Genomic DNA, 23,632 nt, shown 5'->3' on the forward strand with positions numbered 1-23,632 from the left:
CTCTCTGCCCCTCCCCTGCTCACGTGCGCTCTCTCTCAAAACAAATACATAAATATTAAAGATAAATAAAGGGAAGACTGCTGCATGAACAGATGAATGAACTCTGGCGGAGGGGTTGGGGAAACCCAGAACCTGCCTGCCCAGCCTTCCCCTCTCTCTGCTTTGCCAGTCAGTTCCCTCCACACCCTTCCTGGTCCCTGGAGTAGACCCACTTGTGATGCCTTCAAAACCAGCAGGTTAAAACACCATCCCCGAAACTGTGAGACGTTGTAAATCTGCCATCCTGGCATTGCCTGGTATACATGCGGAGCTCTGGATTTGTAGTTAAATGAATGATATGGAGCCTGGAAACAAATCCTACCATATTCTAGAAGAGCTTATATGCTCGATGAGCCCAAAAGAAGTATGTAAAACAGAGCAAGTGTTGTTGAGTGAAACTGAATAGTAATATGGAGAAAGATGAACCTAGTTCCACCCCATATTCAAAAAAAAAAAAAAAATCTAGGGGCACCTGGGTGGGTCAGTCGGTTGAGCGTCCGACTTCGGCTCAGGTCACGATCTCGCGGTCCGTGAGTTCGAGCCCCGCGTCGGGCTCTGGGCTGACAGCTCAGAGCCTGGAGCCTGTTTCCGATTCTGTGTCTCCCTCTCTCTGTGCCCCTCCCCTGTTCATGCTCTGTCTCTCTCTGTCCCAAAAATAAATAAACGTTGAAAAAAAAAATCTAGATGAGGTAAGGGATTAAAAAATATAATATCTACAAGAAAAACCCATATGTAATGTAACTTAAAAAAAAGCAAGTAAGAAACCAAATTAAAATGAGCTAATAATTGCTTACTAGTAAATACTGATGATAAATTTTTAACTAAGGGAAGCAAAGAATTACCAAGGAAAAGATGAAAAATAGAACAACAAAAAATTATAAAGCACTTGGCAATGAAATCCAACCTGCCCAGGATGAAAATAACAGAATGGGGGAAAAAAGTGCAACGTCCAGATTAAATAAAAAGCAAAGTGGTATGTAACGTTTATACCAACATCCAAAAATCCTGGCAAAATTCCCAACAGAAAACTGACAAAAGACACAAACAATTTATACAAAAAGAAATACAGTAGAAACCAACTATGTAGAAATATATTTAGTGACAATAAATTAAAGGTATGCAATCAATGCATCAATATTGAAATGCAGTGTTATATCCACTAAACGAGGGGAAGAAAATCCTAGAATGAGGACAGCACATCAAATGGGCAGGCTCAGACAGTGCCCCTGGCCCGTGATGGGTACCATCACTCAAAGGCTTAGCAATACTGCTCAAGAGACACAATCTCTGCTTATCATCAAATTTAATTGAAAATAAAAGGGTATGGGAACAAAGCTGTTCAGAGCAGCCTTTATTTGTAATCGCCAACATCTCAAAATAACCCAAGTATCTAGCAATTCATTTTGGCACGTTTACTCGATAGAATATTTCCACACCGTTAGAACGTTAAACATGTAAAGACATGAAGTTTGGGGTGAAATAAGGGAGACCTAGAACTCAGAATTGTCTGCCACTGTGCTTAAAACAATGTGAAAACAATAGAAAAAGACAGGAGCAAAGAATGGGTAGGAGTTGTCAAGGAATTAGACAATGAAAAAAATCTCTCCAGGCGTCCGTCTCGGGGGCGGGGAGGGGATTTGAACTAGAAGGCGCAGACGACTGCTAGCACAGGAAGCCCCTGGGGCACGCATTTAAAATGCAGATTCTGGACCAAATCGGGTTGGGGCCCAGAAATTTGCATTTTTAACACCCGGGTGTGTTTGCAATTCTTCTAAACACTCGAGGTTGGGAACCAGGGATTACTAAGTGATTTCATAGTAGTTTCGCGATCCTAGATTTGAATTATCCACAGCCTGTGAGTATGGCTAACCAGAGGTAAATCAGATCTCCGGATCTACGCGTTGCGACTCCGGTTTGGCCCAGGGTGGGCGACAGGATGGGAAGAGTGGGGGTCTTGGTGGGGGGAGGGGGGCCAGCACTGGCAGGCCTGGATCTTTGCCCGGGCTTGTCTTTTGCCAGACTGGGTGTGGCCATGCCTCTGGCTGGATCCTGCCATGCCTTCCCTGGGTCCTCACTAATCCTTGACCTTCACCTTGTCTCCTGCTCCCAGCGAAATCACCCGGACCCTCCCCTCCCTGGAGTCTCTGCAGAGGCTGTTTGACCAGCAGCTCTCCCCTGGCCTCCGTCCACGGCCTCAGGTAAAGGCTCTGGGGTTGGAAAGAAGAGATTGATAAACTGGGGTGGAGGTGAGGGGTGTGGGGGGTAAGGTAGCCCGAGTCCCCAGGGCTCAGAAGGGAGCCCCCCATCCACTCCCGCCCTGAGTTGGCTGGGGGACCAGAGCATGGGGTGGCCGGTGGGGGTGGGAGATTCAGGACCCTGTACCACCAGTAAGGCATTTCCCTGATGCCTGATTTTGACTTGAGTAAAGATTTCAAATTATATACTCAGCAGAACTGCCTGTTAGTGTTGAATAAGGGAGTACGCACGGCCTTTTCTCATCATTGTTCATCGGAAACTATTAGAAAGAAAAACACGAGGTGCCTAAATGCTTGATCCTGCCTCTTGCCCCTTAAGGTGAAGATGCTCCCTGCCCCCATCCACACACAGGCTCACAGACTCGCAGGAGCCAAGGCCAAGTCATCTAGGGAGCAAAGATCTACATATTGAAAGGTGTTACCAGCAGAGTTAAAAAGCAAAAGCAGCATCTCCAGAAAAAGTACTTGCAACAAATATAAGGGACAAAGGATTAATATGTTAAAAAAAAAAAAAAAAAGAAAGAAAGAAAGAAAGAAAGAAAAACTTCTTACAAATAATTAAGTAAAAACAACCCTATTTTTAAAATGGGGAGAGGTTATAAAAAAAGGCTTTCTTACTAAAGAGGGGTGGGAGTGACCAATATATATACAAAAACTTGTTTAGCCTTACCTCATTAGTAACTGGCAAATGACATTCATAACCTTGCCTATCAGATGAGCAAAAAGTTGATTGGTGAAGTCAGGGCTTGGCCGGGCTTTTGGGGTCAGGGACTCTGCGGTTCATTGCTGTGCAGTTGGGAGTAGAAACGGGGTTTCTGAAACATTGTTTATCTGCAACGACCATGTTAATTGCACACATCCTTAAAGCACCCGGTTCTATATGTAGGCAGCTGTCTTAGGGGAAAAAAAGCAAATGGCAAAAGAATCTATAAACTCCGAGGTACATCTATATGTGGAAATCAGACCAGAAGGATTTATACCCAAAGGGCTATTCTAGTCACCCCCAGGGGGGATGGACCGAGGGAGAATGGGATAGGCCAAGGGGGACTTTGGGTTTGACCATACTGTTTGCTAAGAGTGTTTGCTAAGAGGTTTTTTTTACTGAGAAAATGTATATGTGCTATTTATACAGCTTAAGAATTCACCAGAAATTTAAAAAGGTGATTTTGCTTTCCTCGAAGTGAAGGATGATACGTTAATTTCTGGGAAAGTAAAAGCAAATCCAGGCAAAACAGGGGCCCTGCCAGACCCTCACATTTACGTAGTTCGAACCGAAGACCATGCCCACATTTTTGAAATGGACCAAAAGAGGTAGAGGCCCCCAGGAAGTTAAGGTGACAACAGTCAAGCTGGGGTGCTGCAGGACAGAGCTGGGACAGGATGGAGAGAAACCTCAGATGAGGTTGGAGAGAGGGGGTTCTCCTTCCCACTCTCCCATATGAGACCCTGACCCACTAAGAAATGCAGAGAGGTGGTTCTTGCCTTCAGAAGTTCACAAATGGAGGAGGAAGTTCCAAGGCTGCCAGCAGTAGAGGAAAGAACACTCAGAAACAGATGAGCTCAACATCTGACGGGCCCCTGGTGGCCCTTCGTTTCCTTATCTGTGCAATGGGTCTAGCGTGTCTGATACCGCAGGGTTTTTGAAGGAGTAAGTGAAATGTTTGTGCGAGATCACATGACACTAGGCCCTTCTCCTGGGGTAGGCGGGACCTGCTGGGGACACCTGGACCCCTGTGTGGAATTTAGTTGAGAACTGATGGGAGGTGCAACGTTACCAAAATGACTGCGGACTTCAGGGTTCGGAGAGACCTAGCTTTGCCCGGGGTGAGAAGGGAGAGTCGTTAACCCTGGAACCCACATCCTCCCTTTAAAAGGGCAACTAAAAAGCAAAGTAAAATAACTGGGCCAGTTATGGGAACCCGCAGGTGTCACTCAGACCAATTCGCTCACTTCTAGGCTAAGCTGTGAATTATGTCCTCAGCCTTGACGTTCGTGACATTTGGGGCCAGATGATTCTTGGTTGTGGGGGACTGTCCTGTGTATTGTAGGATGTTAACGCCTTCTTGTTTCTACTGACCAGATGCCATTAGCATCCCCCAGTTGTGACAACCCAACATGTCTCCAGACATTTCAAATGTCCCTTGGGGGGCAAGATCACCACCAGCTGAGAAACACCGGGCTAGATCTACTTGAAAGTCTCAGGTCTATACTGGCTGTGTGACCTCGGACAAGTTGACTCACCAACTGTGACTCAATTTCCCGTCCGCAAAACAAGGGTTAGAAGAATCGATTCATGCTAGGATTAGATGAATGGATGCGTTTTAAAATGTGCTTGGCAACAGCAGAACTCCTCAGATTCTCCCGTATGTTCTGTGGGCTGGGACCCACAAGTGCAGGCATCATGCTAATCCCTTCGGTCCTGAGAACCAACCCCCAGTTTGTCAATAGCTTTGTTTACACTCGGTAAGTTTCTGCCAAGCCTGCCTCATAAGAGACAGGAGAGGGGAAGAAGACAGCAGCCTAAATCCACAAGGTGACTGCCCCGGGAAGCCAGCGGGTCATTCCAAGTGTCCAAGGAGAGAAGGAGGTCAAATCTGTTATCTTTTAAATTTTTTTATGAGAAAAACAACCCGGAACAAAGGGATCCTGAATTGTCCCTCTGCTGATCAGCTGGTCTGCACCACCCCCACCTGAGGCCCCTCCACCCCCCCCCCCCACCTGAGGCTTGACCTTGAGCTTTGTTAAGGAGCAGGGCAAAGCCAAAAGAGAAATGTTGACAAATAGGATGTGTTTGAGGTGTTGACAAAGTCCTGAGGGTTGGGGGGGGGGGGTGATGAGGGTGGTTGGGGGCAGTTGTGATGGCCATGGTGGGGGTGGTAGCCGAGGTGATGGGACAGGTAGTACACTAAAGTGGGGGGGGGGTGGAATTGGATGTCAAACAAAAGTGTAGGGCGGCTGACTTCCTAAGCGAGGGGTGAGGTAAAGGGATTTCACCTGGTTGGCGATAACCCTCGTTCCACTCCATACACATGTCTGATTTTCTCCTCCAGCTTCTGGAAGGCAGGGATGGTATCATAAATTCCACATGTGTGACTGCACATCTGGCTCAGAGTAGATGCTTTGTAAATGTCGGTTCTGGGAATAAACGCTCGAGACCGTGGATTTGGTCTCAAGACGGTCATGGATTCAAGTCCCGCTCTGCCATTCACTGGCTGTGTGACTTCAGACAAGGAACTTCGGCTCTCTGGGCCTCCTGTACGTGTTGACCAACTTCATGGAGCATCCTCTATGGCCAGGTGCTAGTCCTGCATGCCATGCTCATGGCCCCAGTTCTCAGAGAGCTCCCGTTCTAGCAGGGAAAACACAAGGAACAGATGAATGACCTAGGTGATTGATAGGGAACAAAGCAGAGTGATTTGAGAGAGATGGTCATCTTTAGCTAGTGTGGTCCACGAACACCCCTTTGTGGATCTGAGACCTGAGTGAGGAGGTGGTCCTCCCAGGTGACCCCCCCACATCTCTGGGAATTCCTCGGGGAGTGTAGCTCAAGGACACGCGCAGGTCACAGGTGAGGAGGAGAGCGGCTCGGGGTGAAGGGTCACCATACAGAGCCTCAGAGGGCAGGGTAAGGAGTTCAAATAATTTTCTCCCAGTGGTGGGTTTTAAGCAGTGAGATGGCTATATTTTGGAAGTAGAGGAGGAACACCAATGCTGTAGATGTAGGGGGAACAAAGGTAACAATCAAGGCCAGTCCCAGAATGTTTTTTGAGTAACTTGAGTGGCTGAGGTGACAGGAAATTGGAGAAGCAGATGAAGGTTTATTCTTTGGCTACGATAATGTTGAGATGATGCTGCATAGCTGATGTTCTTGTCTGCGAAGGGGGGTGATAGCACTTCGGGGGTTGTCGGCGGGGAGAGCAAAATGAGAGAGAGCGTGGAAAGGGCCCAGCGGAGTGCCTCTGGATGGTGACACTCTGTGACTGGTGTCCCTGCTTGCTCTTTTCTTCAGGCGCCTGGTGAGGCCAATCCAGTCAACATGGTGGCCAAGCTCAGCCAACTGACGAGCCTCCTGTCCTCCATTGAAGACAAGGTATTAGGACATCCCGGGATGCGGCTTCTCTGGGCTTCTCTTTGGTCCTCTCTTCGCTTAGAGAATGCCCCAGTGTGCATGCTCGTGCTCCCTTTCACTCTGTCCCCAAAGACGCTGCTTTCCCTGTGCCCCCCAACCTGAAGAGCCTTGTGCATTCATGCCCACAGGTCAAGGCCTTGCTGCATGAAGGCACCGAGTCTCCCCATCGACGTTCCCTCATCCCTCCGGTCACCTTTGAGGTGAGTGGCTGTGCCCTTGTATTCCAGGAAGCCGGGGGCCGTTCTGGTCCCTGTGGAAGGACAGCCTTTTGGCTCAGCGGTATGAAGGCAAGGAGCCCGACGCTGAGAGTGCTGGTTGGCAGGGCCACGTGTGGAGCTGGTACCCAGACAGGTGTGCGAACCCCCTTCGGGGAAGGCTCCCCAGGGGAGAGCTCCTCAGCCCAAGATGCTTTTAAACTGTATCTTCCAACTCGTGGCAGTAAGTGACATCAAAAAGGGGCCCCCAAAACTAGCAGCAAAGTAGTGCCTCAAGAGAAGAGCAGGAAAACATACAATTTCCATGATTTCCCCGAGCGTGACTTACGTAGAACCTCCGAGCTCAGATACAGAAATTTGTTTTTCTTAACGATCCACACGTATTCTGGTGCCGCCAGCCCAGCCCTGGTCCCACATTCCAAAACACAGGACGAGATGGGCCCCAAAGGCCCTTTCTGGCCCTGATGATAATTCTGTATTTCCATCTCCAGCTTCTGAGCATGCCTAGGCAATTGTCTTTTTCCTAATTGTTATCAGTAAATGTTAAATTGTTGGTTGTAACAAGGCCCGGGAGCTTAAATCTGTTATGAACATCCTTTCTGGGAATAGATGACACATCAGATTAATGAGTGTTGTCAAATTAAGCAGTGAAATGAATCAGTTTCCGGTAGTTCACCTGTTCCCTCTGCCAAACCTGTTGGCAGAGCAGCTGATGTGCACACGACGCTCACCAGGTTCTCGGGGGCTGCCCGCAGAAACATGGACTGGGGCTGTGGGGCGAGGGACGCTGGGAGGTAGGAGCCCAATGGCACCGACGGGACACCAGGGCTGGAGCGGCCAAGGGCTGTGCAGCCCCACGGACGAAGGGCTCACAGGCTCCAGGAGAGTCTGGAGAGAGAGAGGGTGACCCACGTCTCCCCTCTCCTTGCAGGTAAAGTCAGAATCCCTGGGGATTCCTCAGAAGCTGCAGCTCAAAGTCGACGTGGAGTCTGGGAAACTGATAATTAAGAAGTCCAAGGACGGTTCTGAGGACAAGTTCTACGGCCACAATAAGAGTAAGACCCCCTCCCACACCCGTGACGCTCCCCTTCTGCAGGTGCCGTTACGCCTGGCCGGTCAGTAGCGGACCGCCAGAGAGGAAGTCCCACCAGGCACGCCCACCCCTGTGCCAGGATGCTCACCACCCCTCACCCTGCCTGTGGGTCCCCCGCCCAGCTCCGAGGCCCACCTCACATGTGCCTCCTTCACGAGGCCCTCCGTCTGTTCCACTGCCTTCCACCGAAGCCTGGGGAAGTGAACTTACATGCTCGGCGCCGGGCGGGGGCCGGGGGGCACTTCTTTGTGAATGTGCACTTCCCCATTAGGAACCAGGCTGTTGCAAAAGGCCACGGCACGGTCCCCGTACAGAGCCCTGCACGTGGAAGGGTTGCCGGACCAGTCAGCATCTTTAAGCGTAGCGTAGACTGAGACCCAGTTTAGCATGTGCTCAAGCATGTGGGTTCTGGAACTAAACTGCCTAAATTCATATCCCAGCTCTGCCACTCAGCAGCTGTGTGACCCTGGACGCATCGCCCAACTGCTCTGGGCCTGAGTAAGCATCAACAGAGATGGCAGAGGCAGCATCTCATGGCATGTTTCACATGGATCTCTAGACTTACCCATCAAGAGCAGCCTTACCCCATCAAGAACACTCACCTGAGCTGTCTCTTCAGATGGCAGATATTTGGCTCGACAGCCAAGCCCTACGGCAACATCCCCCAGAGTCCCCTATAGCTGGGCCTGCAGACTGGCAGGAAGGGAGATTCTATATTCAGTGCTGGCTTGGTGCCACACTGTGCTGGGCACAAGGGGACAGAGAGGAGTGCGGGTAGATCAAGGCCCTGCCACTTGCTAGTGATGTCATGTTGGCCTGGTTACTTATGGCCTCTGTGCCTCATTTTCCTCATCTGTGAAATGGGAATAATAGTAATAGTAATAACAATAATGGATTTCTCCTAGGTTTGTCATGCGGAGTAGATGAGCTGAGGCATTTGAGAGCACCTCCTTTGTGCCCAGCAGCAGCACCGGCCCCATGGCAAAGTGCCCAGGCAGAGGCCAGGGGAGAGAGGTCAACCCCACGTGGGCCTACTCCGGCCTGCAACCTCTTGCTCCTATCTGGGCTGTGGCACCAAGGTCCAAGGGATGCTCTCAGGGCAGCAGGTGGGGTGGGAGTCTGGGGACCAGCCCCATGCAGGAAGTGGGGTGCGGGGAGGGGAAGAGTGTAGATGGCACAGGGGAGACGGTAGAAGCCCAGCCTGGAATCCCAGCTTGGCCACTCGTGACCTCGGTCTAGTGCCTCTCTCCGTGTGCTCTTGTCATAAGGATACACATCCTGTGGGGCTGCCACAAGCCTTAAAGAGGTCAACTTTAGTAAGTAGTAGGTGCTCATGAAAACACCGTGGCTGTTCTAATCATCCTTCCAAGGTAAGGCAGAAATGGAGAGGGCAGGATACAGCAGTGAGGAAAGACCAGGAAAAGAAAGTCCCTAGACACGGGGGTGTCGTGACACAGACACAGACACGGGCTGTCATGCTCATGCACAGTGGGGGTCACAGTGTTGAGGCAGGGCCAGAGACATGGGGCGTAGGAGGGTTTGAAGTAAAGATCTCGAATTTCTGGCCTCGAGGGTTCTGGGAAGCACCGTTCACCCTTGTCAGTTTAATTCAGTGGACGTTTTTCCTTGGAGTATCTTCCATGGACCAGTCCCGAGTGTAGTCCTCCCTCAAAGATGTAGCAGTTTAGAAGGAAAGTTGACTTGTGAGCACGTATTAGAATGTGTGTCAGATGCAAGGTTAGCCTGGAAGGACAATTGATTAGCTCTGTTGTGGGATATATAGGGAGGCTTCATACTACAGATGGCTCTGTCTAGGGCTTTGAAGGATTAATAGGAGTTCACCAAGCATAAGGTGGGAGAGGGCACTAGGACTGAGTGGCATATGTCGGAGCAGGGTGTTAGGGAAATCTCATGTTACTTGTGGCCCCAAGGGGAGGAGCCGTGGGGCATGGGGTCCCAGATGTGGACAGGGCCCTGAATGCCAGAGTAAAAGTTGGAGACGTTCTGTGGAACGGAGAGCACTGATGGATGGGTTGACCTCCTAGAGGGGTGAATATACCCCTTTGTGGGATTATGGGCGGTGTGAGAGTTGCCGTCAGATCAGGGATGGGTGAAAGAGCCAAGCTAGAGAAGAGCGGCCCTGGGAAAACCCAGCTCGTGTCGAGAATGCACTGTTACAGTGGAGGTTAATGAGCCTTTGAAGGAGAAGCATGGATGCCCAGAGCCTGCTGGCCCAGACTGCCTGCGGGCCGCACCTACCTGGTCCCTGTCCTCTCAGTCCGTGGAGCCCAGCTCACCCTCTGTTATGGCATCTGTCACATCAGGACACAATTACTTGTTCACAAGTTCCCTCCCCTAAGTGGGCCAAGTCCCTATCTTACACCCTCTGAAATCCTGCACAGGACCAGGTACCCAGCAGGTGCATAGTCAGGGATTGCCAATTGACTGAGGCGCTTGCAATGTTGCTCATAAATTCCCACCCCCCACGCCCGCCCACCAGAAACATGTGGTCTCCACAGAGGCCAGGAAGTGGGGCTTTTTTGTTTACTGCTAAATCCCCAGAGTTTACAGCCACACTTCCACAGAGTAAGTGATTGATAAATACATACTGAGTGAATCCCTGAGTGAGTGAATGAACAAATGAGTTCAAGACCATTGCGGTAACACAGTCCATGGGGCCGCGCGTGTTTAGGGACTTGTCTATAACTGGCACCGGAGGCGGGGTGCTTCAGCAGCGAGGAGCTCTGGGTAGACTGGATTCACATACTGTGTCTGCATCCTTGCTCCACAGCTTGGTAGTGGTTTGACCTTGAATAGTGGCTTTACCACTCACACTCCATGTCCATGGCCATGAAACGAATTCCTGTAGGGTCATTGTGAGCGCTGGTGGGATAAGGCGTGTCTTCAGCCGGTCCTGGCACAGTTTCCAATCATGGTTCTGTAAAGTGCTGATCATTTGAAGGAAATCTTCGGCTGCAGGTGTTGGAGCTTCCTTGCTCTGCTCCAGTCACCATGTTCATGGGTAGCTTTGGCATTGAGCTCTTCTGTGCGTAAGAAAAGCCAGTTTGCTGTATGAGGAAACCATAATGTATTCACTCACTGAGCAGTTACTAGGTGTATTATGTGTCAGGTGCTGGGGATGCAAAGGTGAATAAGCCGGGGTGGGGGTGGGGTGGGGTCCTCGTTCTTAGGGAGGTTCCGTGCAAGTAAGGGTCGAGGAGAAAATAACCAAGTACACAAATATATAAACCAGTAAGGCGTCAGGGAGTGATAAGCTCTAGGCTGGGAATGTAAGCAGGATGATAGGACAATGATGGAGGGGTGCCATTTGAGCTGCCGCCTGAGTGTCAAGAAGATGCTGGCCATGCAGACACCATGGACAGCGGCCCTTGAGCTGAGTTTCCAAGATGGGAGCAAGCTTGGCGTGTGCGAAGGCTGGAGTGGCTAGAGCACACGCGGTGCGGAGATTGGGCCCCTATCCTGGGCTTGGTGAGCCGGGGTATGTTCTAAGGGCAGTGAGCCACTGTTAGGAGATTGGAAGCAAGGGAGTAGTGTGATCCCACTGAAGATGAACTCTGGCTGCTGTGCTAAAAGTAGATTGTGGGAGACAGGGAGACAGACCAATTAGGAGGCCTTGACAGTCGCCAGACAGTTGCCATGGTGGTGGCTTGACATGTTGAAAGATGGACGTTGGGAATGTTTTGAAGGTAGAACTGCTCACACCTGCTCATGGGTGGATGTAGAGGGGCAAAGAAGAGAACCACAAAGAGCTTCTGGTTTTATTTAACTAGGTGTGGGGACAAGTGGGCCACATACCAGGCCTGGTAGAGTACTAATCCTGATCGAGCAAGATGTCCCATCTTGGAAGCAGCCACACAATCCTGCATATGGATGTCAAGGAAAGCCAGGAGTTTGGAAGGAAGGAGACATGGGCTCATAGCAGCGGATTAGAAGAGTCTGAGGGGATCCCACTTGGAAGTGGTGGGAGTCACACCATGGGGTATTTACGGTGCCGACAAGGCTGATGGGATTTCTGAGCATACGGGACATCCACGATTTCCCTTGGGTGGGATTTCCGTCAAGATGGCCGCTGAACATACACATTTGTCAGTTCCCTCCTAAAAGCAAAACTCAATAGGGACAAAGAGACCAGGTGAGAAAATGATGGCAACAAAATTCTAAGTGCTGAAAAACAGATGGATAATGATAACCAACTTATAGGAACCAAAACTCAATTTTAAGCATGTAGTAGGAAAAACTGAGACACCTGACTCATACCACAGAACCCACAAAGGGTACAGGAATTGATACTGTGAGGGGCCCCTAGAAGTGGGGGTGAAGGTGAGATTATAAACATCAGGATTGGAAGAAAATCTCTTTTAAAAGAGTTAGACCCACCAGATCTTTCTCCATTCCTCACAGCCTCCCCTCTAGGTCCCCTCACTCATTAGAAGACTGGATGTTAATTCTCCAGAGAAGGCAAAGGCTGGGGGGACACCAGGCCTGGTAAAGGCCGAGGAACCCACTGGAAACACAGGACTAAATAGCAGTTACTTCTGAATGTTGATCCCACAGCCTTCATCCCTGCCTGGCCCGGATGCTGCCAGCCAGGTCCACAGGCTGTGGGCAGGAGGTTGAAAGATTCTTCTCTGGAGCACATGACCAGCCCAGGGGCAAAAATCAAGAGGTTTCCCCATGAGTCAGCCCATGAGACCACCCAGTACAGAAGCCCAGTGTGACTCTGTCACTGTTGGAAGACACAGCCAAGAATCACCAGACATTGAAGGGAAGCCTGGGATGGGCAGTGAGACTCAAGGCAAAAATAAGCAAAAAGACCAAAAACTTGGAGGGAGCAAATTATGAAGTTTGAAAGAAATTGGACCATGAAACAAGAACAGAGTGCTATTTTAAAAGGAACGTCCAGAGAACAAAGTAGAAGGAGGAAGGAAGAGAGGGGAAGACGATAAGGAAGCGGAAATGAAAACATTACAGCAGAAAGTTTTAAAAATAAAAACAGAATGGAAGGGTAAAATGATAAAGTTGAGGAAGGCTCCCAGAAGTAGAACAAAAGAACAAAGTGAGGGGAAAATAGAAGAGAAGAGCTTTTTTAAAATTAGACCAGTCCAAGATGTCCAACACCAAAATAAGTCAGGAAGAGAAAATGGAAACAATGAGAAAAATTCTCAGAGCTGAACACCAGTTTCCAAATTGAAAATGGCCCACAAAGTGCCCAGCATAGCAGAGGAAATTTGTTCCACCTTAAGGCGCACACAGCATTGGAAATTCTTAACAACATTCGTGTCAAAGAAAAGATCCTAAAATCTTCAAGGTAAAAGATAGATTACAGACTGTGGCAGGGCTCCCCCCAAGTCTATCTCTGGGTTCAGTGTCTCACTAGGAGAACTTCCAGGACTCAGCATAAAGTCATACAGCTATGCTTTATTACAGTGAAAGGATTCAAAGCAAAATCAGCAAAAGGAAAGGGCACATGGGAAGAATTCCATGGGGAAACCGAGCACAGGCTTCCAGGAGTCCTCTCCCAATACAAGTCACAAAGGGCATGCTTAATTACTCCCCCAGTGAGTTGTGACTATACATGTGAAATGTCGTCTACCAGAGAAGCTCATTAGAAAGTCAGCACCCGAGGGGCGCCTGGGTGGCGCAGTCGGTTAAGCGTCCGACTTCAGCCAGGTCACGATCTCACGGTCCGTGAGTTCGAGCCCCGCGTCGGGCTCTGGGCTGATGGCTCAGAGCCTGGAGCCTGTTTCCGATTCTGTGTCTCCCTCTCTCTCTGCCCCTCCCCTGTTCATGCTCTGTCTCTCTCTGTCCCAAAAATAAATAAAAACGTTGGAAAAAAAAAAAAAAGAAAGTCAGCACCCAGGATTTTTACTGGCGAGTGGTCACATAGGCACCCTCTCTGCCTGGCATATACCCAAATTCTAGACTTCAGGAGGAAAGCGGATGTTCAGCGTAAACCATACTGTTTTAGAAACAGTTTGGGGATAGTGAGCTGCTCTTATCAGTCAGGAGATGCTGGGACCCTTCCCAAATCCATGTTCCCAGATGCCCTTCAACAACCACCTTGCAAGCATCTTTCCAAGGATGGTGGTCAGGCTTCCCAGGTTAACTCTTCTGCAGATGGGTATATCCAAATGACTTGGAGTTTCTCAGCAGCAGTGCCCAAAACTAGACATGATAGAGCAAGTTCTCCAAAGGGAGAGTCCTGAGGAAAATTATTCTGAAGTGTGAAGGTAGGGTTTTCAGGCATGCCAGGCCTCCAAAAGTTATTACCCATTCCCTTTTCTTGGAAAACTTTTAGAGATGTTGCTCTACCAAAACTTGGGCATAAAGCAAGAAAGAGGAAGACATGATAGCTGAGAAATGGGATCCAGTACAAGAGAGACAAGTGAGTGAATTCCTGAATGATGGAGAGGGAAGTTCTAAGGTAATGGTTATGCATGAGGCTTAGAGGTCCGCAGCCCAGAGAAGAGAGGGCCCAGAGGCTCTGGGAGAGGCTTTCCCAGGATGGCAAACCTGCTGAAAGTGTTTAATTACAGGAAAAAGAGAGTTACATACTAGGAGGGTTAGGACCAATGGAAAAAAAAAACATGGCAATTATTAACTCCAGGAAAAACAAAGTTGTGTAGGAAAAGGAAAGCAGTGGAGGTGTATCTGTCAATTGCCCTTCCATAGTCCTAATAATACACTGAGTACTTACTTGGCCAAAATTACTGGAAGATGAGGAGGGGACTGTAATTACGCATTAGTAGAGGGAGAGGAGTGTGAGAAGGGAGACAGGTTGAAAGAGATCTAAACCTTCATCTTCTGTAGTGGGAAGTCGATATGCAATAGGAAATATCTAAAACTGAAACACCAAGACGTAATATAAGCATGTTATTTAGAGACAGTAAAGTTCCCAAAGAATCCATTAAGGGAGTTGAACGTGGCTGCCTGTCGGTAGGAGGACATTGGAGGGAGGTGGGGTGGGGGGGATACTAATGTTTGTAAAAAATCTTGTAGAACAATTTGAGTCTTGGTTGTTGATAGAAGTGAACAATTTTAATTTAGACGCTAAAAGCAAAGCAAAAGAAGGAAGGAACGGAGGTAGGGAGGAGGAGAGAAAGCAAAGGAGGAACATGAAAAGGTGACACTTCATACTGTCTCTGCTCTGGCCAGGCTGCCTCTTGCTTGTACAAACCACCCCCCTTCTCAAGCATGAGCCCTTGTCCAGAAGAACAGCCAGGAGCAAAGGGATCTAGGAGATTAGGCATAAATTTGGTGCTCACCTGGGGATGGGAAGTCAGGATTGTTGTTGATCGGGTGGCAGAATATAGCGTAGACTCTACATATTGTAGTGTGATAAGTGGATGAGTGAATAACTTTCATTTCTCTTAAGTCCTGCAGCTCATCAAGTCTCAGAAGTTTCTGAACAAGTTGGTGATTTTGGTGGAAACTGAGAAGGAGAAGACCTTGCGGAAGGAATATGTTTTTGCTGATTCCAAAGTGAGTGATGACAAACTACTTAGATGGGTCAGGAGGGGAGTGAGGGACATGTGTCTTTTGAGGCTTGCTTGTGCCTGGAAATTTGCACCATTAGCTCACTTGGTTCTCACAGCCCCCTTCCCACCTGGGAAAACCAGTCCCGGGAGATTGGGACACGTCCCAGGTCTGCTGGGATTTGAACAGCTTGCCCCTGAGGGGGCGCGTCCTTGATCACTTGTGCCTTATCCCACCCTGAGCCCCACTGGGAGACCTTTTCTCTTCTCTGGGCTGGACTCAGAAGCCCTCTGGGGCACCTCAGATTTAGCTCCAAATACCAGCCAGCACTCCTTCCGTGTCTGCATTTTGCCCCACTCTTGCAGGAGTAAGACGTCCCACCAGGACTGGCTCCTGGAACAGGAGGTGGTGCCGGCTGATGGAAATCCTCAGGGTCTTTGGGCGTTGCGGGGGGCCTCTGTGTAGCCAGAGTCCGGCTTCCCTATGGTCTGATCCCTCTGCTACGACATGGCACCCAGGGACTGAAACCCTCCACGTTGGCCTTACTGTTCACCCGTTAATATATGGCTCACGTGAGGCAGGGCGCAAAGCGCTCTAATCACATCAGATTGTTGGCTGACTGTGTGTTAGCACCACGGGAAGACTGAGGGACAAGGGCTCCCAGCTTAGCTTACCAAGTGCCAGGACCTGGCTTCTTTCACGTGCCCCGTGGATGAAGTGGCAGGGGTGGGCTGGTGGGAGGCCAGTGGGAGGCCTGAAGGTGCCCAGAGCTGGCTGAGAGGGTGGGAAGAACTCAGAGGCATGACAGCGAAGGGGCGGGGGGAGGTGGAGAGAAAGAACACATGGCTGGACGTCATTCTGCGTACGGGGACATCGATCCCAAAACCAATTCTGCCCGTTGCTGCAAGCTCAGGGTTGAGACACAGCAGTAAACTGAGGCACCAAATTTGGAGCCATTCGTACGTAACTAAAGACAGGTTTCCATAATGACAGTCCTCACAACGTCCTGTGAGCTGGTTTCTTCAGAAGTGATTACCTGGGATTTGCAATTATTAGGGTGAATCGAATGAAATTGCCATCTGTGCAGGTGTGAAACAGGCACGTATTGGTAATTTCATATGGTACAACCTGAAATATGTGTGTGTGTGCTTTTTCAGCCTGCCCTTGACGGCACGCTCTGAGAGAGCTGCGCTGCTTTGTCCCCTGCTGTATACCCAGGTACCCGGGACAACTCAGTGAAGACTATGAAGGAGACGCTGACCGCTTTCATCTGTTCTTTTCTTGTTAGCTTCCTTGATCTAAATTTTCCTTCATTAAATACGTAGTCTATTCTTGGGGTGCCTGGGTGGCTCAGTCGGTTAAGCATCTGACTTTGGCTCAACTCACGATCTTGTGGTTTGTGAGTTCGAGCCCCACGTTGGGGCTCTGCTGTCTGTTGTTTCTGCTGTCAGCACAGAACCTGCTCAGGATCCTCTGTGCCCCTCTCTCTGCCCCTTCTGCTGATTCTCTCTCTGTCTCCCTAAATAAAGAAATAAACTGGAAAACAAGCAAATAAATAATCTATTCTCGTTGGTGGAAAAATAACAAATAAGCAAAACATTTAAAATGAAAACACACCTGTGCTACTAGTAGACTTTGGACTCTGTCTTTCTGGATGGTTTTTGTTTGTGTTTTTATAAAAATGCAACAGTGCTATTCATATTGTTTTGTCAACTGACTTTTCCCACCTAACAATATAGTTTGGACATCTATGCTTGTTGAGAAAGTATTTCTGCACCAAAACTTGTAAACCCTACGGTATTCTATCTGGCATGTGGATGACTCATAATACGATTATTAATTTGCTTCCTAGGATTGGACACTGAGGTCGTTTGTAATTTTTTCTGTGTTGAAGTGCGCGCTACGGTCCCCGTGACACAGTTGGGTCTTTGCACGGTTCCTGGTGGTTCTTAGAGTCAGGTCCTTGCAGAGGAATGGCAGTCAGAAGCCACTTCCTTAAGACTTTGGACCCACATTTCCAGATTGCTCTCCTGCAAGTTCGTACTGATTTGCGCCCCTCTCAGTTTTCTTGAAGCTGACCAAGCCCTTTGAAAGTGTAATGTGCAGGGAGGTGGAGGCCTTTCTGAGTCTGTCTGCCCTTCCATCCCTAGAAGAGAGAAGGCTTCTGTCAGCTTCTCCAGCAGATGAAGAATAAGCACTCGGAGCAGGCGGAGCCGGACATGATCACCATCTTCATCGGCACCTGGAACATGGGTGTGTCCACATGCCCCCCACCCCCATCCGCTTCCTCCCATCCCCTCCCTCTGGGTTCTGCTTTGCTGCCTCGGGCGTCCGCAGATGGGTGGGGGACACCTGTCCTCTTCCCGCCCCCACACCCCAGCCCATCTACGCAGCCTCCTTTCTAGGGAATTGTGGACTTTTCCCGAGACAATGGATGAGAGAAATGAGCTCTGGGATTCTCATGCCCCAAGAGCAGCTGGGCTGGGTTACCTGGCATGTCTAAGCTGGAAAGTGTTAGGGAAACTGCATATATGGGTGACGGGGCTCTTGGGCACCTGCCAGCCTTAAGCAGCTCGCCAGGGGGCCTCAGGCCTGGAAGAGAGAACTCCCTCGTTGTCAGATTTACTGAGAGAGGAAGAGAGAGCTCTGATGCCCAATTGCATTTGAATTTCATATAAACGGCACAGTTTTTTAGTATTGGTATCTAGGTAGAAATAAATACATACTAAATATATATTATGCTAAATATATACTATATATATTTATATACGGATACATATTATATGTTAATATATATTATACTGAATATAGGTTGTACCAGGTAGTGGAAGTATTCAGCTAGAAATAAGTACTAAATATACACCAAATATATAGTTACAACCATGTACTGTATATTTATATACTAATATATAGACACTAAATATATCACACTAAATGTAACATATACTAATTACTTAGTGTAAGTATTCAGCTAGAAATAAGTACTAAATATGCACCAAATATATATATATATATATATATATATATATATATATTTACTAACCATGTACTATATACTTAAATACTAATACATATTTATATACTAAATATATCACACTAAATATAAGTCATACTAATTATTTAGTGTAAGTTTTCAGCTAGAGAAAAACTAAGTAGGTACAGGATGTCTAGTCAATTTTGAATTTTAGTTGAACAGATATTGCCTGGGACAGACTTCCTCTAAAAGTTATCTGTTGTTTATCTGATATTTTAATTTAATTGGGTGTCTCTCCTCCCCGCACCGTCCAGAGCGGAGTCAGCCTCCGCCATCTGACACAGCTAGTAGTCACCTAGCAGTGTCCTCTGGGAGCAGTAGGGTGAGTGGCAGCCCTTCATGGAGGGACAGGAAGTGATCTGGAAATGAGAACGTAATTTGCTGGTCCTGGACTGTCGGCTGAGTGGAGAGTGGGCTAGTCTTCCAACAGGGAAGTCAGGGGAGCCGCTGACCCTGGTTCCACAAGCCACCAGGCCTTCATGCCCAGATTTTTTTCCAGGGGCCAGAGTAGCCCTGAAGTAGAACTCTGGCCCATGCCTGGGGACCTGTGTCCTCTTCTGTCCTCTCTAGTATTTCTTGCTGGCCGCCTGATTCTGTCAGCTCTCCACTCGGGTTCGTGCATGCGGGTACGCTGTCCCTCTCGTGTTTCCTCTGTGAGCATGGAGGTCTTAGATTTGGCTGTTCCCAACTGGAGGGAGTGCCCTTCACACAGAAGGCAGTTGTGGAAGGAGCTGGCTGGCTGGCTGGCTGGCTGGCTGGGTGGGAGGCTTTCCCCAAGCAGAGACCACCGGCCCCGGGGTCTACAGTCCCACCATGAACCATGGCAGAGAACAGAATGATGGCAGTCAGGTCACGTCGGTTCTTGGCACTTGTGAGCCAAGAGGGTTATCTCCTTGGGGGGAAAGTTTACTCAATCTTGAAGGGTGTCTCGAGGAGAAATGTCTTTCATCGTTTCTTTATTGAGTTGCTTTGACTCATTTTTTGAAATGAAAATGGAGGAGGTCTCCACACTCTTCCTGTTTCTTTGGCTCTTAGTTTTCAGCTGAGATGTCTCTGTTTTGCAAGGAAGTCCCTGTTGTCTCCCAACCCTGGGCTAAAAGCCCCCATCCCAAACCTGCCAGCCTGCTGGGCTGTCGTTGCCAAGGGAATGTACATTGCTCAAGGACTGTCTCAGTCACTAAGTTAGCCCCAAAGACTAGGACGGTGTTTGACATCTTGTGCCAATCGTTCAAGGCACCATATGGCATCTTCAGGTACTAGTTCTCATCTTTAAAAGTTCATGTTATCTTTACAAAGAAACGTTACTGCACTCTGACCCTACCTGACATCCTGGGAACAATTAGTACCTAATTCTCTATCTACAGTACTTTGTTGGGTGACCCAAATGGTTTTCAGTGACTGTGTGAACTTCCTGCCCTGCATACTTCCCCCACCTGTGTTTTGAATTCTCCTGATGTGCCTTTGACTCACTTGGTGTTGGGTTTTGCTGTTGAAGGTAACGCCCCCCCTCCCAAGAAGATCACGTCCTGGTTTCTCTCCAAGGGGCAGGGAAAGACTCGGGATGATTCTGCCGATTACATCCCCCATGACATCTACGTGATCGGCACCCAGGAGGACCCCCTGGGAGAGAAGGAGTGGCTGGAGATACTCAGACACTCCCTGCAAGAAATCACCAGCATGACTTTTAAAACAGTGAGCACCTGGCCAGGGCGCTGGGTGGGACTCGGGGGCAGTGGGCTTTGCGAGGCTGGCCAGGAGCGTCTCAGAGGCAAGGGTGGGCTCAGCCTGTCTCCTCTCTCAATTTCCAAAGATGCCTGAATGTTCCTTGGTCATTCTCCACCACCACCATTACCTTCCAGGGCCAGAGACGGGCACCTGTTCTGAAATTGGGGTCCGTGGGCGTTGCTGAAAATCACTAGCACGTCCCTTCTTCCCTGCCCCTGCTTGTAGGTCACTCTCGCTTCACTGAAATCTTACCAGTCCTGGTTCTTCAACTTTGTTGCACCTGCAAGGCATCATTAGGAGGCTTCGTGAAGCTTGGGGGTCCTAGACAGGTTCCCTGCACCTCGGGGGTGAGGGCTGGGTGGGAATCCCTTGCCGGGTGGTCAAGCACCATGCCCGGGCCAAGGGTCGCCATGTTGTGCTCCCCTCCAGGTTGCCATCCACACCCTCTGGAATATCCGAATCGTGGTGCTGGCCAAGCCGGAGCATGAGAACCGCATCAGTCACATCTGTACCGACAACGTGAAGACGGGCATCGCCAACACGCTGGGTGAGCAGGGAGGGGCCGCGCTCCCCCACTGCGTGTCCCCGGCTCCACTCATGTGCCCATCCCGTCCCCACCAACAGCGACATCCCTGGGTGGAAAACTGAGCCTCACTTCCTGGGATCCGCTCGGTCCCGGGCAGCCCGAATGGTTGATTCCTCCAGCCTAAGCCCATCTGGGGTCTACCCCAGAGCTGCTGGGGATCTGGCCAAAATGCAGGCTCTGACTTAGCAGGTCTCAGGCAGAGCCTGACATTCTGAGTTTCCAGCCAGCTCCCAAGTGATGTCATGCTGCTGGCCCCACAGACCCCCACCTTGAGAGTCCAGGACCTAGGACAGGGCTTGATGGACTTGCTGTAAAGGGCCAGATGGCAAATGTTTTAGGCTCTATGGGTCCGTGCTGCTCCTTTACCCCTGCAGCCGCGACACAAAAGAAACCGTGGGTAGCACGAACTTGAATGGGAGTAGCTGTGTTCCAGAAAGCTTTGCCTACAGACACAGGTCGGGGCTCAATTTGGCTCACAGGCTTTTAAACAAATTTTTTATTCCTACATTTTTTTGAAAATTTTTTGACATTTTATTCATTTTTGAGAGACAGAGAGAGACAGAGCACGAGCGGGGGAGGGGCAGAGAGAGGGAGACACAGAATCCGAAGCAGGTGCCAGGCTCTGAGCGGTCAGTACAGAGCCCAACGCAGGACTCCAGTCCACAAACCGTGACATCATGACCTGAGCCGAAGTCGGACGCTTAACCGACTGAGCCATCCAGGTGCCCCTCTTGTTACTATTTTCTTTAATTTTTTTTTTTTTTTTTTTGAGAGACAGAGTGTGAGTGGGGGAGGGTCAGAGAGAGAGGGAGACACAGAATGTGAAGCAGGCTCCAGGCTCTGAGCTGTCAGCACAGAGCCCGATGTGGGGCTCCAGCCCACAAACTGTGAGATCATGACCTGAGCCGAAGTCGGACGCTTAACCGACTGAGCCATCCAGGCACCCCTGCCCACGGGCTTTATGTTGTCAACCCCTGGTGTAGTTCTAGAAGGACTCAGGTTGGATGTGGAAATGTTGGTTTTAGCGGTGAGTCTGTGGGGACCTGTCAGGGCACCTCAGATAATTGAATTAAGAGCCGGGGACTTCAGGAGTGTGTTTGTGAGTGTGAGTCTTCATGTGGGTGTGTATGTGAGTACTTGTGGGTGTAAAGGTGTGAGTGTGTGTGTGTCTATATGTACGAGTCTACCTGTGCAAGTCTGAGTATGTGTGTGAGTGTACATGCGGGTCTATATGTGTAAGTCTGTGCTTGAGTGTGTGTGTGCAAGTCTGCATGTTCGAGTCCGAGTTCGTGTGAGTCTGTGTGTGTGAGTGCGCACGCAGGTCTGTTCGCAAGTGCATGTGTGAGTCTGTCGGTGAGTGTGTGTGGGCAGGTGCACCCACGCGGGCCGTGGGTGGAGTTGAGGGCAAGGCTAGTGGTTTCTGGTGGTTGGAGTCAGGGACAGGACAGAGTCCCAGAGACAACAGGATGTTGAGAGCTCTCTCGGCTTTTCTGCTGACAAACCGCAAGCTGCCCGTGTCCACACCCACTTGCCCCCTTCCTTCCTGTCTCCGTAGCTGCCCTGTCAAAGCCCACGCCCTTCTGCTGCCCAGGAACCTGTCTTTCCTTGCTGCATCCTGCCTGGGCTGCCCGTCTCCCTTCCCCGGCCCCTTCCCAACAGCACGCAAGGTGCTCGGACCCCCCGCTACAAGATAAAACCACACCTCAGCCAGACCTCGTCTCCGGCTGCTGCCCCAGCTCTCATTCATCACTACAGAGCTGACACCGTGTCCCCCAGTGCAGTGCTTTGCGCTGGGCAAGTGACCACGCAGACAGCAGCCTGCTTGCATGGATAGACAGACAGTAAGATGGTTTCCAGGAGTAAGCGTGCTGGCAAGGTGCACAGGGCAGTGAGGCCCCAGTTCTACTTGAGATGGGGGTGGGTCCAGGGGTCTCTGAGAAGGACTCAAGTCCCGGAGGTAAGGAAGGGTCAGTATGGGTAGTGTTCACACAGCAGGAAAAGTGAAGCAAAGGCCCTGAGGCCCCTGGGTCGCAGCTCTAGTGGATGTCGGGGGCAAGGCCAGAGAGGGAGGTATGAGGTCTGGGCAGAGTCCGAGCTTCGTGGCCATTAGCGGGTAGCTTGGAGGCCAAGGGGTTCCTATGCACCAGCTCCTCCCTTCCTCCCCCAACCCTGGGGCTGGCCTCTACTCTCTCTACTGCTCCCCTCAAATGGCTCCCAGCCATGGTTAACATGGGGCAGACCTCGGGGAATGCTGGTTGGCTAATGCTGGTGGACATCACCTTAGAAGAACTAAGGCCTTTTTGAGAATGTACATGTTCATGGCCAAGAGCTAACTGCTTTATGAGTATTATCCCATTTAAGATAAATGCCCTGTGGGGACAAGGACTGTCGTTGGACCCATTCACAAGATGCTGGAGGCTACAGTGACATTTCTTAACCTGTCCCTAGCACAATGGCAGGAAAGTGATGAGCAGGGATTTAAGCCCAGGCCACATTGCAGGATGGGGAGAAAGCTGGAAAGAGAGGCTCCCTGGGGGGCAGGGGAGCTGGGCCACCCATCGTGGCCAGGGCAGACCCCGGTCCAGAGGAGGCAGGGCGCAGGATCTCTCAGGTTCTTCAACTTGGGCTCCAGCCAGCGCTGTCCAGCCCAGTCAGAAGGTGAGCCGTGTAGGTGGTTACAAATTTGCCAGGAGCCACATTCAAGAAAGTAAAAAGAAACGGGTGAAGTCAGTTTTAGTTAGCATTTTATCAAACCTCATTCACTCAAAATATTACCATTTCTGGGCACCTGGGTGGCTCAGTCGGTTATGTGTCTGACTCTCAGTTTCAGCTCAGGTCATGATCTCTGGACTTCATGGGTTCGAGCCCCATATCGGGTTCTGCACTGGCAGTGTGGAGCCTGCTTGGGATTCTCTCTCCCTGTTTCTCTGCCCCTCCCCAACTTGGCTGTCTCTCTCAAAATAAATAAATAAACTTAAAAAAATATATATATATATTACCATTTCCATAGATAGTCAATATGAAAATGAGTATTTTATATTGTTTTTCTTTTTTTTAAA

The 23,632-nt window shown here is 49.7% G+C and overlaps 1 protein-coding gene across 1 annotated transcript in view; it reads left to right on the plus strand.

Annotated features, from left to right (window-relative positions):
* The window catches only part of INPP5D (inositol polyphosphate-5-phosphatase D), a 125,489-nt gene that overhangs the window by 69,587 nt on the left and 32,270 nt on the right, over positions 1-23,632 (plus strand). The window contains exons 6-13 of the mRNA XM_086719963.1: positions 2,150-2,237; positions 6,304-6,384; positions 6,552-6,623; positions 7,570-7,693; positions 15,128-15,234; positions 17,379-17,481; positions 19,758-19,954; positions 20,417-20,534. Coding sequence (XP_086576089.1) covers positions 2,150-2,237; positions 6,304-6,384; positions 6,552-6,623; positions 7,570-7,693; positions 15,128-15,234; positions 17,379-17,481; positions 19,758-19,954; positions 20,417-20,534 — 890 coding nt within the window. The remainder of the gene's footprint in view (positions 1-2,149; positions 2,238-6,303; positions 6,385-6,551; positions 6,624-7,569; positions 7,694-15,127; positions 15,235-17,378; positions 17,482-19,757; positions 19,955-20,416; positions 20,535-23,632) is intronic.

The sequence above is a fragment of the Puma concolor genome, chromosome C1, assembly GCF_028749965.1.
Source record: "Puma concolor isolate L17-30 chromosome C1, mPumCon1.1.hap2, whole genome shotgun sequence".
Taxonomy (NCBI): Eukaryota; Metazoa; Chordata; class Mammalia; order Carnivora; family Felidae; genus Puma; species Puma concolor.